The sequence below is a fragment of the Rhipicephalus microplus genome, chromosome 3, assembly GCF_043290135.1.
Source record: "Rhipicephalus microplus isolate Deutch F79 chromosome 3, USDA_Rmic, whole genome shotgun sequence".
In the NCBI taxonomy this organism is placed as follows: Eukaryota; Metazoa; Arthropoda; class Arachnida; order Ixodida; family Ixodidae; genus Rhipicephalus; species Rhipicephalus microplus.
The window spans coordinates 96,723,147-96,749,063 of record NC_134702.1 but is presented as its reverse complement, the minus strand read 5'-3'; the positions used below and the strand labels follow the sequence as shown (position 1 = coordinate 96,749,063).

At 45.4% G+C, this 25,917-nt stretch overlaps 1 protein-coding gene across 2 annotated transcripts in view; it reads right to left on the bottom strand.

The window, feature by feature from the left end:
• LOC119172225 (uncharacterized) overlaps nucleotides 1-25,917 on the bottom strand; it is a 374,740-nt gene that overhangs the window by 189,811 nt on the left and 159,012 nt on the right. For both annotated transcript variants that reach the window (XM_075890026.1, XM_037423263.2), the window contains exons 4-5: nucleotides 14,892-14,966; nucleotides 12,895-12,955 (exon numbers count right to left, since the gene is read on the bottom strand). In XM_075890026.1, coding sequence (XP_075746141.1) covers nucleotides 12,895-12,955; nucleotides 14,892-14,966 — 136 coding nt within the window. The remainder of the gene's footprint in view (nucleotides 1-12,894; nucleotides 12,956-14,891; nucleotides 14,967-25,917) is intronic.

Sequence of the window (25,917 nt, the reverse complement as noted above, 5' to 3'; positions counted from 1 at the left end):
CAGAGGAGATAAGAAAAAACGATAGTTAAAAATAACGATATAGAATGAAATACACCGTGGACGGAATAAAGGAAACGATCGCAAATGAATGAATCTCTTTCGATTCGGATTATATTAAAGAAGCAACTCTGGAGGCGAGATACAAATTTCTTGAATAGGAAGCTCCGGGCGTCAGCAATAAATGCGTCTGGGCCACGATGATGTGCACAGAAAAAAGAAAAATCATGCAAATATATATATATATATATATATATATATATATATTCTCGCTTTTACTTTGTCCACAGCACGCTTCTTTACCTGCGTGTCCTATTCGACGGCCTTGTTGATGTCACGTCACCAATTCATTTGCCATGTCCAGGCCCTCGACCAAATCTCCGACAGCTTATAGCGAGCTGGTATGAACATTGTTTTCATAGTACTCTACATACCACTTACGAAAATGCACAAAATCCTGAAACGTGGAGACGCCGAAAATGTTTTATGCTGAGCCTCACCGATGCGAAATCGCAAGGACAATGACATGGGTTAATAGGTTGGAACACTCTGTGCTTATGGGGAAGAGTTCAAGTAACGTAAGAAAAAAAAAACGAGGTAATTAAGGATGACGTAAAAGCACGTGTGTGCCAAGAATACGCACATATCTCTAGAAAGTAGCTTGGCTTAAGAAATGACTTCCATAATTTGTCTCGTTTTTTCCTGTCTCTTCTTCCGGATCGCATGAATATATGGAAAAAGGGAAACAAGGAAAAACAATAGGCAAACGAGCTTACGTGCAGCCATTTGCCGGCAAATTTACTCATCAGTCAACTCGCACTAACTCAAACTCGGACTCAGATCTAGCCACGAGTCTGAGTCAAAGTGGGTCCAGTTAAGGGAAATTTAGGTTGATTCGTGTCAGAGTGTGAGCCTTGAGCGCGAAAAATACTCTTTGAATGATTTTCTCTGAGCTCCACTTGTATTTTTTTGCCAACGTATGCATGCAAGTGAGTAACTATTAGCGCCATACTAACTATAGCGAAAATCGACAATCAGTACAATATAGTGTGAGGCGGCATTGCCCGTTCGGAAACGGGCAAGCGGTCGACATGCTCGTCAAGCGGTCGAGAAGTCGTGCAAGCATTCCTTGAACGTCTTTCCGGTTGACATGTACGTCGTCACTTCACGCATTTGCACTTGCTCGGAAGTTTATGATACCATTGCTATCAATGAACAGTTGGTAGTTGGTGCTCATCCATCTTTCTTCTTTTCCCATCTGCATATTTCAAGCGGTTGTGCCCCAAAGAACATGTTCAGCATTGGAGCGGGACTGGGCCCTCAGAAGTGCCTCGAAAGGAGTGGATGCAAATGCTCATTGTTGCTACCAATATTATCCATTTTGTTAAGGCAAGCTAAATGCTGAGTTTTCAGGAAAGAATGAGGGCTACCTTTTATTACATTTACGAACGTACACAGACAGGCACACCGAATAATAATAAAAAAAAACATTCCTGCAAGGTATGGTGTGTAATGGACCTTCACAGCGCCAAGAAAGATTTGCTGTGGAAAGGTGAATGACGACCATAAAATGAATTCTGACGAATAGTTCATAACACTCACAAGGCCTTCGCTAAATGTGGAGCGTCGTTTGCGAAATACTAATTTCTTGCGCAGCTGAACAAAAAAAAAAAAAGACGCATAGCCAAGTCTCCTTACAAGGAAACCAAGATGTGGGCTTTCGGGTAGTAAAACAGCCAAATGGACTGGTTTCGTCCAGCCACATTTGCAGTGTATAATGGAATGTGCTTGGAATTCTCTCTATTGACCCTTTCCGAAACAACAGCGTCGCGTGTCGCAATTTTCCCACTCCGGCCACCACCCTTTTGTGCTAACCTTTTTTTTTCGATGCGACTGTTCATATTCCTTGTTTATCATCACATCAAACAGCCCACAAATCGCACTGGTGCTCTGCGCGTGTCTTTTTCTTGCTGTGTTTAGTACGTTGTGTAGCTTTCCGGAAGGGAAGTTGATCATGTTATTGACGGTGCGATTTTTATTCGGAAAATCGGGCTGCCGGAACAGGCTCTCTCACCGAAACCTCCACGAGGCCACGACGCAGGGTTTCTCTCTTGTTCTTTGATATTTTCGTCTTCCCCCTAGAGTTCCAGAGCGTTCGTCAAAAACCAAGAAAGATAAAACGAGTGCCCAGTTCTTGCGGGATGCACACAGGCGACAGAAACGGAAGCGAGTGCGCAAGCCTACATCGTCCACTTCCTTTTTGCCCACAAGCTTGCGCTCCCGAGGTCACTGACCCAAACGAGGAGTCAGTGTCTGAGGTCATCCCTCCCTGAGTGCACACGAAGTCAGCCGACTGTGTCTAAAAAAAAAAAAAAGCGCAGGAAAGTAGGAGCTAGAGATGGCGCCCGTCAGACGCCTGCATGAAGCCTGTCATTTTGACGCCTACACGTACATTGTTTAGCCGGTTTGCAATGTAAATGTCTACTCGTTCTACGTGCTTCGTAAAGTCCGGTTAGCGCGCACGTTGGTATAATGTGCATGAAGGCCAGATAATAGTAAAAATAGTTATTGTTGGCATTTTACATTATAAACCTATGACATAGCTACGAGAAAAGGCGTTGTGGAAGTCCGCAATTTTTTTAACAGATGGGGTCTTTTAGCCAGCTCCTAATTCTGAGTGCATGGGCCTCCAGCATTCCGCTTACATCGAAATGCGGCCGCCACGGACGGATTCGATCCCGCGACCTGCGTGTTATCAGTCGAACACCATAGCCATGAAGCACCACGGAAGCATAAAGGCCCCCTGGGCAATAATTCACGGGTGCTCGAAAGTAAGCCATTGAGTATTCAGACGACATTGCGAGGCAGTTCTTTCCGTATTGAGAGTCACCTTCAGCATAAGGGCCGCTAGACTTCTTGTGCAATATTTCAGCTACAAACTTCCGAGCTTCTCGTTGTAGACAGTTGTACAGGCAACCTACTGTCACCTGAACCCCCTATAATCTCCTTGTGCTGCTGTGCCCACGTGCAGCAGAAGCCTAGCATAATGAAAACTATGAAAACGAAACTTTGAGAGCACTTGCAGCCGAGAGCGATCAAAATAAATCACACAATTTCATTTAAGTACCGAAGTCACAATCTAGTTGTGAAGTACGTTGCAGTTGGGGACGCCATATCAGCACTACAACCACCACCACCATCTACCGCGTGGGGGGCTTCAAAGTGCCCGGTAATCTGGGCACAAGAGCCTGGACTTACATTTTTCCAACGTTCAAATGAAAAGTATGACCGTTCTCAGCAGCGAGTCGCCATCTTAGTACAGACGGACTGCGGCCGCAGGTGAGGAGTAGAATTTAATAGTTTTGGAAAACGCGTTACGTCAGCATACATAGCAAGTTAGCTACTTCACAACCACAAATCTTCCAAAACCATGCGCGAGAGAAATGTTTGTTCATTATTGCAGGAACGATGCCTACTCTAAAGCTGAAAAGCATCTCCAGCAGACATATACGTACGTATCTGCGCCTGCGTTTGAAATATGTCACCCACCCAACCGCACACGCCGGTCATATACCAGTGGTGTGCAAAACAGCCAGCTGTAGCGCGTGGTAATGCGAACTATAGGCAACCCAAACTTAATGCGCCTCAGAGTTTGGCTACATGACATCGAGAACAGAGCAGTGAGAGACCATGCTCGCCAGCGAGAAAAGGAGGCCCAAATGGCGTTCTTTGACAAGGCACAGCTGGCTCCCGAGGTCAGTGGAGCACTAGACTAGAGCCTCCACTAGAGGCTCTATTATATGTTTTTATTCTATTCAATCATTAGCGAATGGCCAATATAAGTTTTCAAGACATTTTGGTAGACTTTGGACAAGATAGACGCTTGTGATGAGCAGTTATATGTAGCTGTAAAAATGATGTGTCAGTCCCTATATACTATGCACAGAACTTGAGCACAAGTGTATGCTTATGAACCTTCAATTGCAACTTAAATTCAAGCAAATGAATGGTGCGTTGCCATGTTATTTGATTCATTAGTTGAAGTTTGCTATATGTATTCTTGTTGGCTGTTCATTCTTGTTTTTGGCTCACCACCCTTTTTTCTTCGCCGCAGAATATATGAAAATAAAGTCGCAGAGATGATATAAACGTCGACCTTTCCACATCAAGCCCGTTAAAAAAAACAAAACGGAACAGCATAGCATGTAGTAGCGGAGCAAATATGCTATCATTTGAGTCAACCTGCTTCCTTAGCTTGCCGTAGTCAAAAAAAGAAAAAAAATAGCCTTCGTAATTTCTTTCCTGAGCGCAAACATTGAGCAATCGCAGGAAGAAGACTCTCATTGCGCTGCGTGTCGTCCCATTCAGTTTCCATAGGGCTGGGCCTTCGGTAACTTTACAACGTGCGAGTTCGAGTCGGTTGGTCAGTATTTTTAGTTAAAAAACAGCATAAGGTTAACAGAGACAAGAAACACACAGAACCAGCGCTGCCCCGTGCTACTCCTGTATGCTTCTTGGCCGTGTTTGCCATGCGCTATTTTTATTTATATACTATGACCATAGGGTAAACGTTACTGTTGTTATGCGACTGAAGATTGTGCTTACGCAATTTTTCACCTTGTGGCTTGTCTGAGAAACCGACACAATGTGACTTCAGTGCAATTCTATTCGACTTCTTTCTCCCATCTCTAGTCCTCATGATTTGCAGTTTTCTTCGTGAATATGGGCAGCTAAAATATATATATATGAATGCGCCAACCTCCAAAAAACTATGTATAAGTAGACAGCCCTGCCTCCAGCCGATCAATAAGAGCTTCCAAGTATAATCCACGCTTAGTTCTCAAAAACCCACTGCACGCTTCGGTAGAACCGGATGCTTAGAACCAGAGTGACGGGACGAGAGACCAGGGTGAAAGCATCCGACATGTTGCCCACCCCGACGATCAAAGCTGCAGCCGACGGATTCTTATTCTCCTCGGGCTCATCGCCACATGCGAAGCAGAAAGCAATTACCATCGACGACACAGATGCCTGTTGAGCAGCGCTTCCGGAGAACTGGAGCCGACCGACCCCAACCGGAAGCCACGGCATGACGCACAGAAAATACGGAATCGACGCCCACACTGTCGCCAGCTCGAAAGCCAGCCCAGTCCTCGGTGGAGTCAATGTCAACTGTACATGGGACGTTGACAGAATGTCAATGCTGGCAGGGTTAGGGACTGCTCACTTCCGTATCGTTTTTACAAGAAAAAAAAGTTCAGCCAGTTTTACGTCGTTAAAACAAGCGGATCACGATTATGTAACGAGCACGATGATGATGAGGATGACGATCGAAATGGTGACACCGTTGCAAAATGATGATGACGATACTCGAAAACATGATGACGCCTACTCATGATGATGATGCACGTAACATGGTTAGCAAAGCATGCACTTGCGGATTTCCAGCTTCCCTGTGCTATACGATTTTTCATAGCGAAAAACGCAGCAAGTCAAATCGCAAGGAAGCCCTACCGTAAAATAGATCCACTGATGGTTCGTCGGTTGATCTTGCTCCATCGGGCATAAGAAGTGAGGGCGTCATTGTTTCGAAAAGTGTTGGTAATGTATAAGGCATCAGAAACTTATAAGAGTGTTCTTATACAGAGTGGTGCCGCATGAAGAGCTTCTGGGCAATACGACGAACAGTGATGACGATGCCATATAGGCTAGAGTCATGAGTTCGGCTGCGCTACCACATATCAATGGAATGTTTCCCGCGTGATTCAGCAATCTTAGGTATATATTCAAGGTAAACGAAAGCACGATGAACTTCAGAGACTCAGTATCGCTATTTTACTACGGCGAAAAAGCAAACAAAATGAACGCAGAAGTTACAAAGCAGGCGCATCTTGCCGTGGCAGCGCTCTAAACAACCTAATTAAACCTACCCATGCAAAAAATAAATAAAACACTGCATGTTGTTTTATGCAACGATAAAGGGGCTTCTGTGAAAGTGACGTGGGAAATTGCCACTGACAACGTGGAGCCACGAAGGAACATTTAGCGCATTAGAGTGGCAGCCGAGTTAAGAGAAGATAAAGGCTAATATAAGGGGACAGGGAGAGGGGGGTGTATAGGGGTTGGCAGTGTCAGTGTTCCAAAGGGTGACAAGGTTCTTTCAGAAAAGCGTGGAACCACCGAAAGGGACTTCCTCTCTCGTGCGAAAAGATCCATTTTTCAAATTGATGAACTGGCGGGGCGTCCGGTCTGACAGCATAAGAGCGGCGCGGCAGAGCAGGCCCTGGCAAATTTAAGGCGGTCGGTGTACGTTGGGTGGCCTTTGTAAATGGAGAACGATTGAATGTATTCGCGGGGCTCACTCGACATGCATCCGTAGATACAGTGCTCTCCAGCTCACTCTATTCGATCCAACGGTGGTTCTAACTGGCAAAGTTCGCTGGTATAGATCGGACGATGGTTCTAAGTGGCCACGACGATTAAGTTGGAGGAGCGGGGGGGGGGGGGGGTCACGAAGTAGTCGAGTGATGGTTTGATGCAAATTCACCAGAGTGGAGCAGGAATGCAAAAATTGCAATATTGTCAAGAGTACGTGACATTGAGAAATACTGCAGCCGGAGTGTTGAAAGAAAAGTTTTTATTTGGGGAAACCTGTTTCTGGAAAAAATGAGAATATAAACTACAAGCAATTCACGATGTACACTAAAAGTAGCGTGAACAGTCACCGGAAGGTCAGTAATCTGCAAGGCGGAAAAGCCCGTCGGCATTTATACATGTGCCATAGACGATTCTAGCGTTATCGCAAGCGGCCGTGTTAGTTCCACAATGAAATATAATGTTCCAGTTGTGTGCGTAAACTCATCGGCCAGTTCTAAAATTATCGCAATGGTTCTCAGTCATGCGGTTGCCGTTTGCGCGAAGCAGCAGTTACACGTGTAAAGGGGAGATATTATACATTTAAAAAGAAATGAACATTCTGGGGCAATTTGTATACTGAGCTGTCAAAAAAACGCAAAAATTTTCGCATGTCTGTGTCTGTTTGTCCACCTTTAACAGTACCCTAAACGGCACCAAACACCCCAAACAGCCGAGCCCCTCCGCAGTGCCCACCAGTATTGCTCAAGGTTCAGCGTTCTTACTTGTGTGATTGTCAATTGAAAAAAAAAAAACAATTATTGCGCATATCTGAGGCACCACAACAACACGTCAATAGTCTGTATGTGTATATGTTGTTGGATAAGACATACATAAGTAATTCTAAGGACAGTAGCGTTTATCACGCTGCACTCACCATAAAACGCTTGCACAAAGAAGGCAAGTGTTTCCACCGCTTTGCTAAAACTAAGGTCCCTAGGTGAGACAAGCTTCCTCAAGGGACCTTGATTGATTTGTGGGGTTTAACGACCCGAAACCACGATATGATTATGAGAGACGCCGTAGTGGAAGGCTCCGGAAATTTCGACCACCTGGGACTCGTTAACGTGCACCCAAATCTGAGCACACAGGCCTACAACATTTCCGCATCCATCAGAAATGCAGCCACCATGGCCGGGATTCGATCCCGCAACCTGCGGGTCAGCAGCCGAGTACCTTAGCTACTATACCACTGCGGCGGGGCTTCCTCTATAGACCTTAGCTAAGACGACACTGTGGTGGCACCTACCCGTCGTCTTATCACCTTATCACCTCCGAGATGGGCGCGCACACCGCGCGCTTCGTTTTCCAAGATATCTGCCAGATAGCGGCTTTATCTCACGTGTGACGTGACCTGGTCTGCTCGTTCACCTCCGCTGCACGCTCGAGGCACTCCAACGCAGCGCCTCCAGAATACCATTCACCGATTTTCTTACACAGAACACCAAATAAACGTTTTGTTCACTCTCTCCAGACGCAAGACTATCGTCTTTCGACGACATTTGCGCTGTAACATGCAGATACAGGGCCAACTTTTTACGCAGGTTTTTGACATTGCTCTGTGCATTATTTGAGCACTTTTAGACTATAGGACTACAGACACAACATCGTTTCTTTTGTTCGCAACTAGCTCCGCCCGCTTCATTCTCTTCATTTAGCTACATAATCCGCAGGTTATACCAGTTCGTATCATGATTGATTCGCTTATAAGAAAGCGACAACTCCATCTGGCCAGTGGCGTAACTAGGGGGGGGCAAGGGGGTACAAGTGCCCCGGGCGCCACTAGGGAGGGGGCGCCAAGCCGAGTCCTCGGGTTGGCGCCCCCTGGAAAGGTTGTCAATGTTTTTTTCCGTAAAACCGCCTGGAAGGGGGGAGGGGCGAGGTTGTAATGTACGACTGGAAGTGGGGATGGTGGTGAAGGAAAGGGTTGCCGCAATGGCTTTTGCATCGGGAAAAGGATCCTCTATTTTCATTTTGCTGCGCTACCTCCGTGCCTTCCCATGACCCTCGGCTAAGCTTTGTTTTGTGCTCCGCAGCACTGGGTTAGATGAGTTTCAGCGAACCCCACCAGCCTCCCAAACCACTTACTGAAAGCTTCCCTGAAACCAACCACGTACGTAAACAAAATAAAATAAAAAAGTTCGAATGCACCTTTTTTGAGTAAGAACAGAAAACTCCAACGAAATAGCCGATCGTCCAACGACTAATCGTCCACGCAGCGGCGGAAGGAAGGGCGAATATAATCCGTGACCTCGGCACCAAAGGCTAAACAAAGGCGTTTATTCGCAGAGTTCTCTGGAGGAAAGACGGAGAAAGCGTGACACGACGGCGACGTTTGTTGATTCCCTGCATCGCGGGCGCCAGCAAAGCAATAGAAGGGCGGGGGTCAACGTTTCCCACATGCCATCCACCGCCATGGGCAGGTTCATCCTTTGGCCCAAAGAACACGCACCTGCGAAAAAAGCGCAGAGCGTAGTGTACCCGACAGCATGTGCCGACTGCCCCGCTTCGTACGTTGGAGAAACCAAGAACTTCCCTGAAAGAATGCGGCCGCACAAGGATGACCTCCATCAATGGAACAGCGAACGGAGCGAAACGGCAGAACACTCCGACCAGTTTAACCCCCATACCAGACCCGAGGGCGCGGTGTCTAGCTGGTTGCTTTGTTTTGTACTCACCCTGCATTCCTTGGGATGCACAAATAGCGCGAAAGCTTAGGTACGAGAAACTTGGGCCTGGGAAGCGCCCGTGCCGTCAAGATTTTTGCAGTGTGGACTGGAAGAGAACAATGACGGGTAAGGGACTTCCGGAAGTTTGAATAAAAAAAGAAAAATACTATACAAAAACGCGGGCGTAGCTCATCGAAATCAGAACTGGTGGCCCTTGGCCTCCGAAATGGCCCGCCGCGCGCCAGTAGGCAATCGCGGAAGCCTACATTAGCGCTTTTAATGGGGGGGGGGGGGCGCGGAAATTATCACGGGCATAATGAGGGGCGCGGAAATATATTTGCCCTGGGCGCCGTCCTATCTAGTTACGCCACTGCATCTGGCACACGTTTCTGCAATTCTATCAGTGCAGAAGCTGCACTGGCTTCATCGAGCAGAACGTTAAGCCATGGCAGTGATATTTGCAACTTAACGACGCAACCGTATAAGTAGGAGATGAGCTTACTTGAAGCACAGTTCACGTGTGCGCCGAGAGAGAAAGGGAAGTTTATTGTACACTTAACTTGTACGTACAGAATGAAACATCGGAAAAAAGTGAACACAGTGTATACATCTTACAAATGAGCACCAAAATCTAATTGATCACTCGGTATGCAAATGTTACAAGTCAAAGGAAAATTAAAATGAATCAAGTTAATCACACTTTACAGGATAACACTTATGCATGCCTACTAGAGTGGGCGCATGGATAGTACGGGACAACTGGAAACCTCAGCTGTCCCTCTCTTACTTTGAAAAAACGTGTGCCATCGTCGAAGGAAGGCCTCTTCGCCATGCGTTTCCAGCTGCTGATCTAGGTGATTCCACACAATGAGCCATATTTTCTCTAGTGCGGGATAAGGGCCTCTATGCGGTTTGTGCCGTACTTCCACTAAACAGAGTCGCCGCCACAATACGTACAAGGTTACTGTGAAGACCATTCTTGCAAATAGCTCACGTTATGTTCCAATGCGCGCCGTGCGAAAGGCAAAGAGGCATTGTACCATGTGCCAGACACCCCTTGACACGGCGAGGTAGAAGGGCGATGTGTGCTATGTAAAAAGCAAAAGCGCATGCCTGTGTCTTGGTGACTGTTGCTTTTGCCGTTAGTGACAGATTAAAATGAGTGGCTGCTACTATGACATCGGTGGATCTCCTAAGCACGTCATCCCAGGTCTTTTTTGAGGCATCTCCTTCATCGTGACACTAAGCGGTAGCTTGTCGTACGTAGCTACATATGATGACTTGCTCTGACGTCTTTTCGGTGAACCGCATGGCACATACGAGGTTGATGACGTCACCCGTTAATGTTATCGTCTTATCGCTAGCTAGTTCTGTCGTTACTGACGGACAGACGCCAATAATGTTTTCGGCACACCGTTATCATATTGAAACAGGTCACGCGATACGATAATACTGTCTCTACTTCGTGAAAGTCACCATGTTGGTGATTTAGTGCCTTATGGAGCTGCGACCATGATGTCAGGTGCAGGCTATCTACACGACTAACTGCGTGACTTGAAAACGCACTTCAAACTCTCGTCCTGCGAAGCTCCTTTCGTATAAGGTGAGGGTCGTGCGTTTACACAAATGTTGCTAATGAAAGTCGATTGAGCTGCGTCGCAGCTGAAATTATGAAAGCCCGAAGAAGTGCAAGCGGATAACGAGCGTGCTGCCTTTTGGTCATTGGCTGATTATAGTTATTTTAAAAGGAATTATCAAACACCAGTACTCTATTCGATATTTGAACTAACCCTGATCGAAGGGAATATATCATCAAAGCACAATCGCACCATGAGAGATCTCTACTAGCTAATAGTTCTATACTAATTAAAGCTAGCCAACATCCGTTATGTATTACACGTTGGCGAAATTTCAGCCGACAAAGGTCAGTGCTGACAGTACACACACTTGTAATTAGGTATCTGAGCTTGGTCACAAGTTTTTTTCATCGGACATCACAATGCCTAGTTACAAGTTGGCAAATCAGGCCAACGAACTCATTATCATAAAGAAAAAAAACAGACAGAAGGTTTATTAACCCTTTGCATAAATATGGCTTTACTGTTCTTCCGCCCCCACCCTCGACAAACAAACAAAAGAAAAACAAACATGAACAAGGTATTTCGCGATAAGGCAGGTTTTATTTTATTTTTTCTTTGACTTCGCTCTCTTGAATGCAACACTACACACGTTACTCTCCAAAGTTCACACAAAACTTCCCCCCCCCCCCCCCAATTCATTCTGTCTAAAAAAAGTTACAGGCTACGAGAACGCAGAGCCCTACGATTCACGAAGTATAGAAGAAGGAGGAGGAAAATCATAAAAGCCCGGCATTGTTTGTAGCGAATGCCGCGCGCACTTTATCAACATAATAGCTCTCTGCCTGAGGAGCGCAGATAAAACGGGGATAATGGCGAGTGGGACGGGTCGGTGATGAAGAGGTGGGAACTGAGGTCAAAAACTCTGTGGTGGGTACACAGCGCCAAGCCGCTGTGGGTGGTGCAAAAACGTACAAAACGTGGGTCAATTCAGAAGTTTTCTGCCCGCGTCGAGCGCTATAGAAATTGATAACCGCTGGTGGTTCGATACACTTTTCTTTCTCCTTTTTTATTTTGAGGTGTGTAACTTTGCTTTTGACTGTCCACCCGATGCGAGAGACCATAAATATTTGTGTCCTTGAGACAGATATCGCGACAGGTTTTAGGTGGAGGCTAATTGATGGGCACCGTGCATTTTGCTGAAAGCCAGCACGCAATATAGAAGGTTTATTTGACAATTCGTATCAAGAAAGAAAGAAATGAAAAAAGGGCAGATAGATAGATAGATAGATAGATAGATAGATAGATAGATAGATAGATAGATAGATAGATAGATAGAAAAATAGATAGAAAATAGATATATAGATAAAAAATAGAAAGAAAGAAAGAAAGAAGGAAAGAAAGAAAGTAGGAAGGAAAGAAAGAAAGAAAGAAAGGAAGAAAGAAACTGCTCTACATCTGCGCGTTTTTATTAAAGCCCATGTTTGCGAAATGAAACAAAGTGCCGATCTTGTAGTGTGTCAGCGACGAATCTTGATCCATCCCCATTCAGGATACGGCTTGAATTTCGCAAACGAGAACAGCCCGTTTTTTAATCATTCTTCAAGAAGCAAGTGCCCCTGCAACGTACAGCCATCAACATGGCGCCATCGATAACAATTTTTGAAGAAAAAACCTTGTTCACAAAGGCTTATTTTGTCTTTGCAAAGCTTCGGAAAGAATACAGAAAAAAAACACTGCAAGTGTTGGCAAAAAAAAAAAAAATGTGCGGCACGTATTATTATGCATTCTGGATTACGTATATATTCTGACAATTCGTTTGTTAACTGCATTTTGTTTTTTTGCTAGTTTTAGTAGTATGTGCTACTGATAACCCGTATATTTTGATATTATTAAGAGAATATCCATGTATATAGTGCTAAAGGTACCTTTGAAATCTTGTCTTCCAAGTGATACCGAGATACCGTCATGAGTGGCTCCTCGTATTGCTTTTTGTTGGACTGAGAACTGATCTTTGTTAGCTTTGCTTTTCTGAAGCAGCTGCTACAGTAGGGGCAGTAAAAGAACTTTTAACACGAAAATGCAGCTTTCTTTCACAATGAGAACCAATATATAAACCTTTGTTGGTGGGCCACATTCTATTGTCATTGTAACTTAGAATGTTTTCTTTTTGTCGTACAGAAATGACATTGACGGAAGAACAGGCACTGAAAATTAAATTCATGGCTGTCACTTACATGAGGCGAGGCCTACGTGCAGAATGTTGACCACTTGGAGCGCGACCATGATGGCGTGTACCTTCGGAAGCAAATACAAAATCAAAATTTCGTAAGATAGGCGGCAACTCCACGCTGTGTATGTACGTATACGCCTAATTATCTCAAGTGTGACGCAAGAAATACCACCGCTCTAAATAGACGTGCACGAGCTAGCTAGCAGCGCTTGCATTAATTAACCTTCCCGTCCTGCATGCACGGAGATGTTTACCAGATGCGGGTTTGGCGCAACCCGTAATAAAACTTCTCGGGACACGAAGTGTGTGGCTGGGCTGTTTACCTCGACGGCTCGACCCTACGTCTAAAGTTTACTCGAGAGGCCACAAGGGGTAGCCAGAAAGGTCGTGTCCCTGACCACGAGAGTCCCTAATGACCTGACCTCACCTGAGTAACTCGGGTATGCCTTCTATGCGCGTATCCACAAATATACCTGTCAATACGTGCTCGGTAACGACCACACCCATAACTATTTCCGCCCATTGAAGCCATACTGGTAAAGAAAGCTACGAAGGAAACACGTTTCGTGAACAATAAGGTAAAGCTAACACGCGAATTCATCGAGCCATTACTCTTTAGCTGTCGCAATGAAGTCTGCACGTAGTTTTGGATACTATGTGTCTTCAGTGAGCAGGTTTGACGATTCAGACAGATCGTTGTACAGTTAGCACCTTTGTACAATCGAAATATTATAAAAGAGAGCGCAGTGCATGGATTATGGATCACAGTGTATATTGAAGCAACAGCGCCCACAGATGCTGACATATGCTTCACGTTCTAGTGTAGTGATGAACTCTTACAAAATGTGAAGTGTAGTGCACGACAGTCCTCGACAACCTGCGGATGTGCAGTGACCAATCCACCGCATTCTTCCTCTCACAGTATTTGTATGATGTGTTAAGTAACCACATTTCTTCTTTGTTTTTCGCTTCATCGACACTGAAAGTAACTTCTTACTTAACAATGTCTTCAAAAACATTTGTCGATCAGTGTCATATGGTGCAAGTGTAGTGCGGTTTCGTGAGACGAATAACTGCATTATTAGACTATCAAGCGCAGTACAATATTTTGCACTTCATGGTGCACATCATAACCGTTAAACGTCACTGAGACGGCGTAACGCAGTGGTAACGCTTTAATGACGTAAAACCTACAGGTTGTTCATTTTTCCATTGAACATCAACGTAGCTTATATGCTGCCGCATTTAGACTTTTCAAACTTGACTAGCCATACCAGTTGGCCTTAATAACAAGAATATTTGGTCACTGAATACATAATAGGCTAAAAAAGTTTGTAACTGACAATTGTCGCCCGTAATTTGCAGAGCCACTGGATGTATCACCATCTCTTCGCTATTCTTACTGGCTAGTAAAACCTCCATCATCCCTACACAATACAGAATCATATTTCTAGCATGCGAAAGCTAGCACTCTATGGCGCCGACGTATATTCGTTCGTTGAAAACTTTGTGACAAATATGCACGTGCTGCAACAAAAGAAAACATACAAATGTCTCATTTTTAAATTTATTTGGCAACATCCTGTGACACACCCCTCCTAACCTGAAAAAAAAAAAGAGAAAACGTAGCGAGGTTAAAATCGTACATTTTAGCTAACCCCATGTCGGATTACCGGTAGCTTGTCAGGAAATATTTGCATAGAAACAGGTTACAAAGGTCCCACCGCGGTGGTCTAGTGGCTAAGATACTTGGCTACAAACCTGCAGGTCGCGGGATTGAATCTCTACTGCGGCGGCTGCATTGTCGATGGAGGCAAAAATGTGGTAGGCCCGTGTTCTCACATTTGGATGCACGTTAAAAAACCCCAAGTGGTTCGAATTTCCGGAGCCCTCCACTACGGCGTCTCTCATAATCATATGGTGGTTTTGCGACGTTAAACCCTACATATCAGTTGATCGATCAATCAATGAATAAGTTCTACAAATTACAAAAGCACTTACCAGGTACCGGTAGCCCGGAGACGTCTTGTCCGTCACGGCGTAGTCGAACGTGGCCAGCATGCCAACCCACAGAAACTGTCAATCAATAAGAAAGAACGAACAAATAATTCAGACCTACTCAACCTATAGGAAGATGAACAATAAAATGTGGAGAACAACTTCAAACTAAAGTGCCCGACATTATCTCAAGTATACAAGTGTTTAATCGCAAGTGTTGCGTAGCGCCGTCGCCAAGGTCACGGGCGATAGTCGCCACTGTTGGGTATTGCGCGTTTCTCAGCTCGCAGCTGCTTCTGCGCAGAGATGATAGACGGAGCGGACAAGGCGACGGTGAGTTAAGAGAACATTAACGTACAGCATGAGTAAAGCGTTACATATTCGGCACCGGGGCTAACAGCTTAGGGAGCTAGAAGAGCCGGAATGTCTTCGGATGCTCTGACGCTGTCATATGCTCTGACGTACTCGTCTGCTTCTTGTGGTCGCACCACTTGGTTCTTTTAAAGACCCTGAGTTACCCTTACGTCAGGAGCCTCCAATCAGAAAGGCCGCTACCCTTGCGTCAACAGCCTCCAATCAGGAACCACCGCTGGGTTGCACTTGTGGGTGAGTGGTGTTGCCCCGTGTCTCGTAAGACACGCCGGGCTAGATGATGTCGACTGCGTCATCGGGGTGGAATCGGACCCGTCTGTAAAGGGAGGTTGCCACGTGTTGCGTAAGGCACCGTTGCCGAAGATTTAATCAGCCTGGCTTGCTCGCTGGTTTTGACGCTTTTGCATTTGCAGAAGCAATAAAGTTCGATTTGGACTCCATGGCATAACACGAGAGAAAAATGTAAACGCATTCTGTCTACTGCGCTATGTCTTATCACACTTGCCCGCAACATTTGTGCCCCCACACACGCACGCATGCAGTGATTGCTATAACCCTTTTCCTCCGTCACGCACACTTCGACAGAGCTTGTGCGCATAGCGAAGACAGGCTGAAGTTGTGCAGCGCGATTCGCCGCCCTAGCGGGGAGAGGGCAAAGCTCTGGTCGCTCGGACGGGTCGCGTTTGCTTATTTTTCCCGTTGTGTGCACGGAAAACGTGTTCGTTGGGGTTTTTAGGGAGTTTTAGCTTGTACGTACACTTCTTTACGTTACCGTGTTACCGGATACCGGATAGAATCTGCGCATGCGCGGGTCTTTACGGAACGTAAACCTTTACGTTTCCCTCCGGATCTGGTTTAAAAGTTTACGTTTCCTGCCATATAGACTTTACGTTTACAACCTTATCTCACAAATACGCCTTCGTTCGTAGAAACTCGTGGTATGCGCAGTGCGGGGACTCGAACCGTCGAGTTGCTATAAGCAGAAGTAGCTCAAGTGCGAGCGCCAATGGCCATTACATTGTTTCAGCCGGATTACCAAAGCTAGAATGGTCTAGAACATAAATGCCGTAAACGTGCGAATTCCAGAGAAGCTGGATAGGTGGTGCCATCTAGCGGGGCGATAGTGAACCAGGTAATCACAAAATTGTTATTGCAGAAACATTGAGCATTGTACGTCTGATGCAAAAAACGCGCAGCGCCGTTACTACAAATGAGTTACCTTTTTAATCATTTTCACCTCAAAAACATTACGCGTAAGAACGTGTTCAAGAATGTGGTTGCATGAAGTGTCACAAGATGTCGACACCATCGTTGCATTAGCCTTGTATTTTTCACTTTTTCGTGCATATGAGGATGCTGTACGCAATAAAAGAACGTCTCGTGATTTCACCACAATGGTGATTTAATCATATGTAAGGTGAATGCAGTTTATATGCAGTTAGCATCACCATTTATGGTTTGCGAAAACGTAAAGGTATACGCGTTTACGTACGTACGTGAAAATTTACGTATGAGGAGCTAACACGTTGAAAGATATCCGTTCCGGTAAGACGGTAAACGCGAAACGGTATCCGGTAACACGTTAACGTAAAGAAGTATACGTACAAGCTAAAACTCCCTTTTATCTCGCATTTCGCACGCTATGGGCGCCACTCCTTCGTCATCCAGAAAAGCCGACACGCGTTACTGCTGCATTGTGAGCTGTAGCTACAAAAGTTTAAAAATGACCACGAGCTAAAAACTGCCCGTGAAGGCCTACCGTTTCCAATGCAAGCAGTGCGAGGAGCAAAGGCGTCAAGAGTGGACTATGGCAGTTCGTCGATGCTTCTGCGGTCTTGTCCCTTTGAAGAATCTTTCATCATGCGCACTATTACGAACTATTAACGGGGAGAAACGCGATGGCTGGACTTGTATGAAAAGGAGGTGCGTTTGTCAACTGAAGCTACAGAAAATAGAAATTTGCTGTACATTTCGAGATCGGGTACCGTCTTTCCGAAACAACCATTTGTAATGCCAATGTGGCTGAGCTTGCTAGCTAATACACCACTGTCAAAATGCCGTACCGTGAGACATTCAAGGGTTTTATTCAGCTGATGGCTGTAGACTTCTCCTTGCCGCTCAGTGTCAACACATTTATGCTGCGCGTTCGCGCTGAGCGTTTAGTATGTACAAGTCTTTCATGCAACACCCACCTATAAGTCAGCAAGCTGAGGTGTTTCGATGTTAATATCAAATTCGTGAGTTCTATTCCCGCACATGGCAGCTGCTTTTCAAGGGAAGCGCAACGTAGTAACATTGTTGTTAGATTTAGGTGCAAGAATGGCACAGAGGGTCTGTTAGTTTTGCATACTTGAAGCGTACGGTAAGATGACGCTCAGCGTAAACAGAAGTGGCGTTCGGTGTGTGTGCAGCCTATTCGTTGCCGTTGTCGCGTCTTACACTGTTCTGTTCTGTTCTGCTTTAACTGTTTTTGCTGTGGAGAGGTTGAGGTGCCTATTGCCTCGGCTACTCCATTTCACAAAGTTCTGCAGCGAAAAATAAAATAATAATACAGAGCGGTACCCAAAAATTAACAATACGGAAAAGAAAAAAAGAAAAAAAAAACACATAATAGGACACTGAAACCAGTTCAAATAACATGCCAATACACAGTTTTCTTCACGCAGTTCACACAGTCATAAACTACTTACACGCACACCTTCCTACTCTAGTGTCAGTATATACATGACCACATTTTACATAATACCAATCTCTGGCTGTCAGTCATAGGCGCTTGTCCAGTCCGGTCTCCGCTAAAAAGTCTGTCAGGAAGATTATTGCTTTTTTCTGGAGATGCATCTCAGGCCATGGTCCAAGTAGTTTCTTTATTGTGAGGGGCCGTCTGTCCAAACTTGCTAATTAGTTCTTTAATTTTTCTTTTTCATTCGCGTATTTAACGCACTCCAAAAAATATGGCGAACATTTTCTTCTGCATGACCACAATGACATTCCGGTGAGTTGGATCGATTATCTTGTGCAGGAAGCTGTTTGTGTATGCTACTTCCAATCTAAGTCGGTGGATCAATGTCTCTAGGTGTCGTGGGAGGTCTGTCGCTATGGAAAATTTTCTGTGTGGATCGACTTCATAAAGTATCGTTTCCTTTGATTTAGGGCTCTCAAACCACTTCTCCATCGAACAATGGTTAGCTCCTTGCGATATAAAATGTCGAATATCCGCCCCAGACATAGGGATTGTGCAATCCCGTCCTTCCTTCAATGCTTTCTTTGCGAGACTATCAGCATCTTCATTTCCCTTTATTCCAGTGTGCCTGGGTATCCATTGGAATACGATGTTGTGACCCTGCGATGAGGCATATTCCACAGTTTCTGCGATACATTGTGCTATTTCACCTCTTTTGTAAGGGGATCTCACATTTCTGATTAGCTGAAGAGCAGGTTTGCTATCAGTGCATATCACCCATTTTCGTGGCTCGGGATTCTCGCAGATAAGCTGAACTGCTTCAAAGATAGCCACCAATTCTGCTGTCGTCGATGAAGATTTGTGCGATAATTTGTACATATTCTTTTTCTGAATTTCGGGTATAAAGACCGCACAGGCTGACGCTTCTTCTGTGCATGATCCATCTGTATATATCTTCGTTTTTTCATTATGCATTACATGAAGCTGATGAAGTACAAACTGTGCCGCTACTAGAGGTGCCATGTCTGCTTTCTTCTCTATGCCGTCTATTTCACGGATCACGTTGAGAAGTGGCAACGTCCAAGGTGGTTTTGAAGGTTTCCATTGTTTAAATTCTGGTACTACTGCTTGAAATGATGATATAGTATCCTGTAGTCTCGTTGCCGTCCTTTGCGTTAGTGCGCCAGTTAAAAAATGACTTTCATGTTGCGTGAAAATTCTAAGTAAATTTCGAGATGTTTCTTTAGTTCGGAGTACTGCCAAAGGTGGCTCTCGAGCCTCCGCATACACTAAAGCACTGGAAGTTGACCGTGGTAAACCCAGACATATCCTCAAGCTCCTTGCCAATAACAAGTGAAGTCTCCTTTCGGTGGAGGCTCTGAGTCCGTGCTGCAGAGGCAGTGAGTAAGTTACGATGGGGCGTATCCAGGCAACATGTAGGGCTAATAACGACTCTGTAGTACCACCCCATTTGGCCCCGCAGAGATGCCGGAGGATTCGAATAGCCTGATTCACTTTTTGTTCCAGGGACTGGACATGAGGCGACCATGTTAGTCTCCGGTCTAAAATCACTCCCGAGAATTTAGGAGTTTTAACCATTTGAATAGGCTGATTTTGCAGAATAATCTGGAATTTTCCAGGTCTTTTTAATGTAAACGGAAGTATGGCTGTTTTAGCCAGACTCAGTGTCATACCTCTTTCTTTTAGAAAATGGTCTACATAATCCAATCCTTCTTGTAGAGTTTGTTGTACATCCAAAAACGATGAACCAGACGTCCATATACTTATATCATCAGCATATACTGAACATCTGATGTTAGGTGGAAGATTATACGGGAGCTGCGCCATGACTGCATTAAAGAGAGTAGGGCTTAGCACGCTGCCCTGTGGCACTCCTTGGTTGACGACATGTTCTGACGTTGGGCCCTCCTGCGTAAGTACAAAAATTTTCCGGTGCTTCAGGAAGTCAGCAATCCAACGCAGAATCTTGCCCTTGAATACTTGTAATGCCAGGCCTTCCAGAACGTGAACGTGACTCACTGTGTCGTATGCTCGGTGGACATCAAGGAATACAGCGACAGTGATGTTTCCTTGCGTTCGTTGGTTTTCCACATCTGTGACCAAATCCTGAATGTAGTCCATTGTGCATCTACCTCTTCTGAAGCCGGCTATGCTTTCTGGTAGTAGTTTTTTCATGTCTTGCCACCATAAAATTCGTTCATTGATCATTTTTTCTATCACCTTTGAAAAACAACTTGTCAAACTAACCGGCTTAAACGAGTCTAACTGCATAGGGCTCTTCCCTGGCTTTAGCAACGGTACTACTTTTGATATCTTCCAACTTTCCGAAACTTTTTCTTCTCGCCAACTTTTATTATAGATGTCCAACAGGTGTGATTTTCCTTTCTTGCACAAGTTAGCAAGAGCAGCGTATGTAACTCCATCTGGTCCTGGTGAACTTGTTTGTTTTACTGAAGACAGCATATGTTGGAGCTCCTCTGGTGTGAAGCTGTCATCCAGATCTGATGAACTGATCGCAGAGAACTTTGTTACAACCGCCGAAGCTGATTCTGCTGAGGATTTATATTCACTAGTTTGGGCCGTATCTCCATTTCTCAGTATAAGATCGCAAAATTCTTCGGCAATCACACGTTCGCTAACTCCTCGAGACAGCGGTAGAGCCTGTAGTGGTCTCGAGTGGACTACTGGCTGTCGGAGGGCGCGTACCATGTTCCACATTTGAGGCGCCGAGGTAAATGGAGAAAGTGAGGCACATAAATCTTGCCACCTTTTGGTTGAAAGCTTCTGCAGTTGGTTACGCATTGCAGAATGTACTTTCTGTGCCACCTTAAAATCTTCTAAATTGCCCGACCTGCGATATCTTCTTTCAGATCGGCGTCGTATTGCCCGAAGCCTCTCATACTCAGCGTCAACACCCGAATACCCATCTGGAACGGGTACTGCACGAGTTGCTTTTGTTAGAAAATTTTTTATCTTCGATGCATAAGTTTCTGCGTCAGAACAAGGTTCAAGATTTTGTCTTTGTAGTTCTCGAAAGATTGCCCAATTTGTAATTCTTGTTGTGCGGTTATTTTTCGTTTTCTTCAACTTTGGGTGATATATGAATACTGGCAAGTGGTCACTGCCTCTTGTTTCAGCATCTGCAGTCCAGTCTGCTCCAGCCGCTAATTCAGAGGAGCACACAGTAATGTCTAGTACGCTGCAGTAGTTATGCCCCCGTAGAAACGTCGGAGAACCATCATTTATTATAGTGTAACCATAACCTTCGTATATTTTTACTATAGCAGATCCCCTTAAACTACAACGCTCACTACCCCACAATTCATGGTGCGCGTTAAAATCACCACAAATAATTATGGGATCATGGTCAAATCTACACACTACAGCCAACTCTGCGTATGAAACGTTTGCTTGAGGGTGCACGTAAACACTAACTACACTTACACTTAAAATTGGTTTAGGTGCTCGTAAAAAAAAAAAAAACCCTCAGGTTGCCGGAATCAATCTGGAGTCTTACACCACGTGATGCCTCCTAATGTTTGCATGGTTTTTGCACGTAAAATAGTATATCCTCTCATGCGCCTTCCAATAATCAGCCACGGCTGCCAAATCCCAAATAAGAATATTTCTCCCACAAATGGGCGGCGAAGGCACCACTGCGAATAAAGGGCACTGACGTTCTGGTGGTAATAGCAATGCGAATTACTGTGACGAAAACTTCATTAACCGCGAAGCCGCTTTTGCGCTGCGTAGAATGTGTGGCCGTGCCCGAAAAGTATCGGTACCAGGAACGGTTATGTGCCACAGAATCAGGGCAAATACCATAACTCACAGCTATGGGGTAGCGTGCAATAACTTTGAGTACAAGTACAGATAGATAGATAGATAGATAGATAGATAGATAGATAGATAGATAGATAGATAGATAGATAGATAGATAGAGACAGACAGACAGACAGACAGACAGACAGACAGACAGACAGACAGACAGACAGACAGACAGACAGACAGACAGACAGATAGACAGATAGACAGATAGATAGATAGATAGATAGATAGATAGATAGATAGATAGATAGATAGATAGATAGATAGATAGATAGATAGATAGATAGATAGATAGATAGATAGATAGATAGATAGATAGACAGGCAGACAGACAGACAGACAGACAGACAGACAGACAGACAGACAGACAGACAGACAGACAGACAGACAGACAGACAGACAGACAGACAGACAGATAGATAGATAGATAGATAGATAGATAGATAGATAGATAGATAGATAGATAGATAGATAGATAGATAGATAGATAGATAGATAGATAGAGAACGAAGCTGTGTGACAACGCGTACACGGCATATTCCCGAGGTGAACGATGACGAGCAAGCGAAGCAGCGAGATCGTTCAGTGTTACCGCAAATCACCCGTGACATTGACTACCCACGCATGTAAATGAGTGCCAAGCGGTGTACAGCTACATAGAACGTTTATCCGTCATGAGTAGCATGTTGTGTTGAGTTGTGATTTTCGTTTTGACTTCAATATTACTGCTTTGCGTTATCGGATCTATCCTGAAGGTGATCTAAAGCCTACTACACAAGCCAGTCGGTGTCCGTACTCATCATCGTCATCATCTTCATCGACATCAGCGTCATTGTCGTCGTCATGGCGTATTGTGGTTACCTCGGATGGGCTGTGCCGTGTTCGCAGAAAGAAAATGCGTTGTCAGGAACGGGCTTGTTCTTCACCGTCTTTATCGTCAGCGGCGGCTACGGCGCTCAACGCCCACAGAAAAACCTAGACCTTAAAAAGTTTCACCCCTAAAACAAATAGGAGAGGATGTGATGAAAAGGAGGAAGGAAAAGAGGGAGGGAGCAAAGCGTGGAACAGGAAGAGTGAGCAAGAAAAGAAAAGAGAGACAGAGAGAACTTCTATATACAGTAGAGAGAAAAAGTGAAGAGAGGAAACAACATAGGCATGAATGAAGTCATTGTGTCGTCTAGCGACCAGATGCAGCACTATCTGGCAAAACCGCGCATGCGCAGTAGCTATGCCATGCCCCCCTGATTGGCAGTGCACAGCCTGGTGGCGCCTATTGTACCCGCATAGTAATGGGTTGTCCTAAAAGAGTGAGTACTCCACAGGAGGAAACCGTGCATCTCGAAGATAGGCGTGTCGGTCGACGGGGAGTGTGAGGAACGGTGGACCTGTGCTTCACTGTGCCAAGATTTGCCCCACTGTGTGCGAACTGCCCGCCTTTCTTTCGCAGCAGTTTCAGAACATTGGCAAATACGTTTGATAATTAATGAATAAACAATAAAAAACAACTCAAATAATCATGGCAACTTCATATGTTTTTAAGAGCTTGCTGCAGTGTGACATCCGCATAATTCAATCCTCCCTCTGGCTGCATCCATGATACGGCCCCTGTGTGTTTATTGGCCTCGTCCGGCGATTTTTTTTTCTGTAAAGCCAACAGAAAGAATTCAGCAGCTGTAAGGTCGTGATCGGCGTGACATCCCTCGCTCCCTTCCATCTTGGTAACACGTCTTCGCGAGGAATGGAACTGGCTCAGCGTGGTAACCCCTTCCACGCTCGCCTGACGCGTCCCCGAGAAACGGTGGCCTGCAGCTTCCCCTGCCGACCCTGCGCCCTCCATGAAACTGCCTGTCCGGTGTCGACGAGGGCCACGAGCAACGAGGCCAGGAGGGTAAAAAGAACGCCCTGGAAAAGACGGGGGTCTTTTTGCTGCTAGGAGAGCTAGCCGGCTAGACACCGGCACGACCGCCTTAGGCCCCACTGTACTTTTGCTGACATCTCTGCATTGTACATAGCTTTGTACATCAAGTTCTATTTGTAAAACGTCCAGCGGTGAAGGCGTCTTCCTCCGGGAAAAAAATCCCGAAGACGGCGGTGATCATCCTCGAGAAGCAACGATCCCGGCTTTGCTTCCCCACCAAGAACTTGGTCCGGACCGTATTCCGAGTTCAGACGAAAATTTACTATAGCTTTTGCCATATTTAGCGAAAATTGGGGAAAGCGATTGTAGGCGTGTCTGACGTACTAACCTCCCTCGCTCACTTTCCGTCTCTTTCTCTCGCGCTCTCACTTCCACTTTTTCTTTATCTTTCTTTTTTTCTTTCCTTTCTTCGTTCCTCATTGCAAAAAGCTGCCACCTAACCATGTGCTTCCTCCATGCAGGAACACGGACATTGATCTGCACGCCGAGCAGCACAACACTACATTCGCTAAATACAACAACGATGCTCATGCGTTTATATCCAGACAACATTAATATATGTCAACGCAAAGTGAAAAGAGACCGGTACGAAAAATCAGGTTGTCGCATTAGAAATGGCTGAACGCCGACACGCCCACGATCGAGATCACATCACTTATTGGAAAACTGCGCATACAAGCCCGCATGTTACCGGTACACCTTCCGGTACCGTATTTCTCTAAACTCCACACCACCATCTTTCACACGTACAAGGTCACCGCCGTCACCACCAAAAGATATACATAACTCGCAACACGTTTCACTTAAAAAAAAAAAAGGAATCGCTTGCTGTTCGGTATCAAGTACTCAACAAGCACCAGCAAGCCCGACCTTCGTTTCTATGTTATCGTGAGCCGTTGCTGAGGCTGCCGATGAAGCTCGGTCCGGGAACCTCTTTTTTTTTTTATACCGACATCGTGAATACCACTTTATTAGCGCCTGAGAATGCCGACAACCCTTCTTGCTCTTTCTCGGGCTGCAAAATTTTAAGGTAACTACCTTGAATGAGGGAACTTATCACGCGCACAGTGTGGGGAACTCCTTCCCGACTCTGCCCTTAGCAACATCCCCTGAACCCCAAAGAAACCTTGCGCAACGCAACGGCGAAATATCATGTACACCTTGGAGAAAAAATCTCTTCATTTGTATAGGCAAAACTTACTCCGTTATTAGGCATAAATGCTTCGTATTCACTAAACTAACAGCCCACGATAAAGATGGGGTTGCGAAACTTTTCGCTAACGAAGAAAGCCACTATAACGTCCTTTGCATGCAAATTGATGTAGGCACGTTGGCCCGGGCAACGATAACGAGAAAGTTTTGACAGGCAGCTATACGCACAATAGGTTTGCGGGTAAAGCCGTCATTTGCATGCGACAAGTGTGTATGAAGCATACATCATAAATGAAGCTAGCGCGGCCATGGTAGCAGGTCAAAAAGAAAGAGAGAGAGAGAAAAGAAAATATTGTGCTGCCCAGGAACCAGAGCTGAACGTATAGTTAGATGGCTGGCGTCGAAACTGCGGTCGATGTCGATTGAGACGCGTCCGCGGGACTGCGATCAATCACTGGGCTCATTAGGGTCGCGTTAACTACCCGGGCGGTACAGGGTGGTGGCCCGTGGCCAAGGACTCAATCGCTGTAGGGGTACGCGAACACATATAGTTTCCTAAATATCCACTAGAGGGAACTCTCGCGCTAGCGTTCCTAAATATCCACTAGAGGGAACTCTCGCGCTAGCGTCAAAGGGAGCTGCAACGCACGGCGCTTCAGCGACCATGGGAATGATGGGTATTTTACACGGATTGGTCTAATCTTCGCGTGAGCTCCGTGTGGGTTCGTGTGGCTTGGAGCCCGTTTTATCGCGCAACAAAAATAAGCAAATGTTGAGCGGTTACACTTCACCACCTCATACTTTTAGACTTGCCATTTCAAATCGGGTCACGCAGTTCGAAAGGGTTCATTTTTTTCCCTTCAAAACAAAACAGAAACACAGCAATAAACGAAGACACAAGTGCGATTCGCCACCCGCAAGTATGAAGACAAGGCAAATCCGTGTACTACCGATCATTCCCATGGTCGCTGAACGATCGCAGCGCCAGAGACCCCTCTAGTTCATTTTAGGAAAGTCTATTTTCGAACCCTTCCCCTCGATTAAAGTGTGTGCAAGTG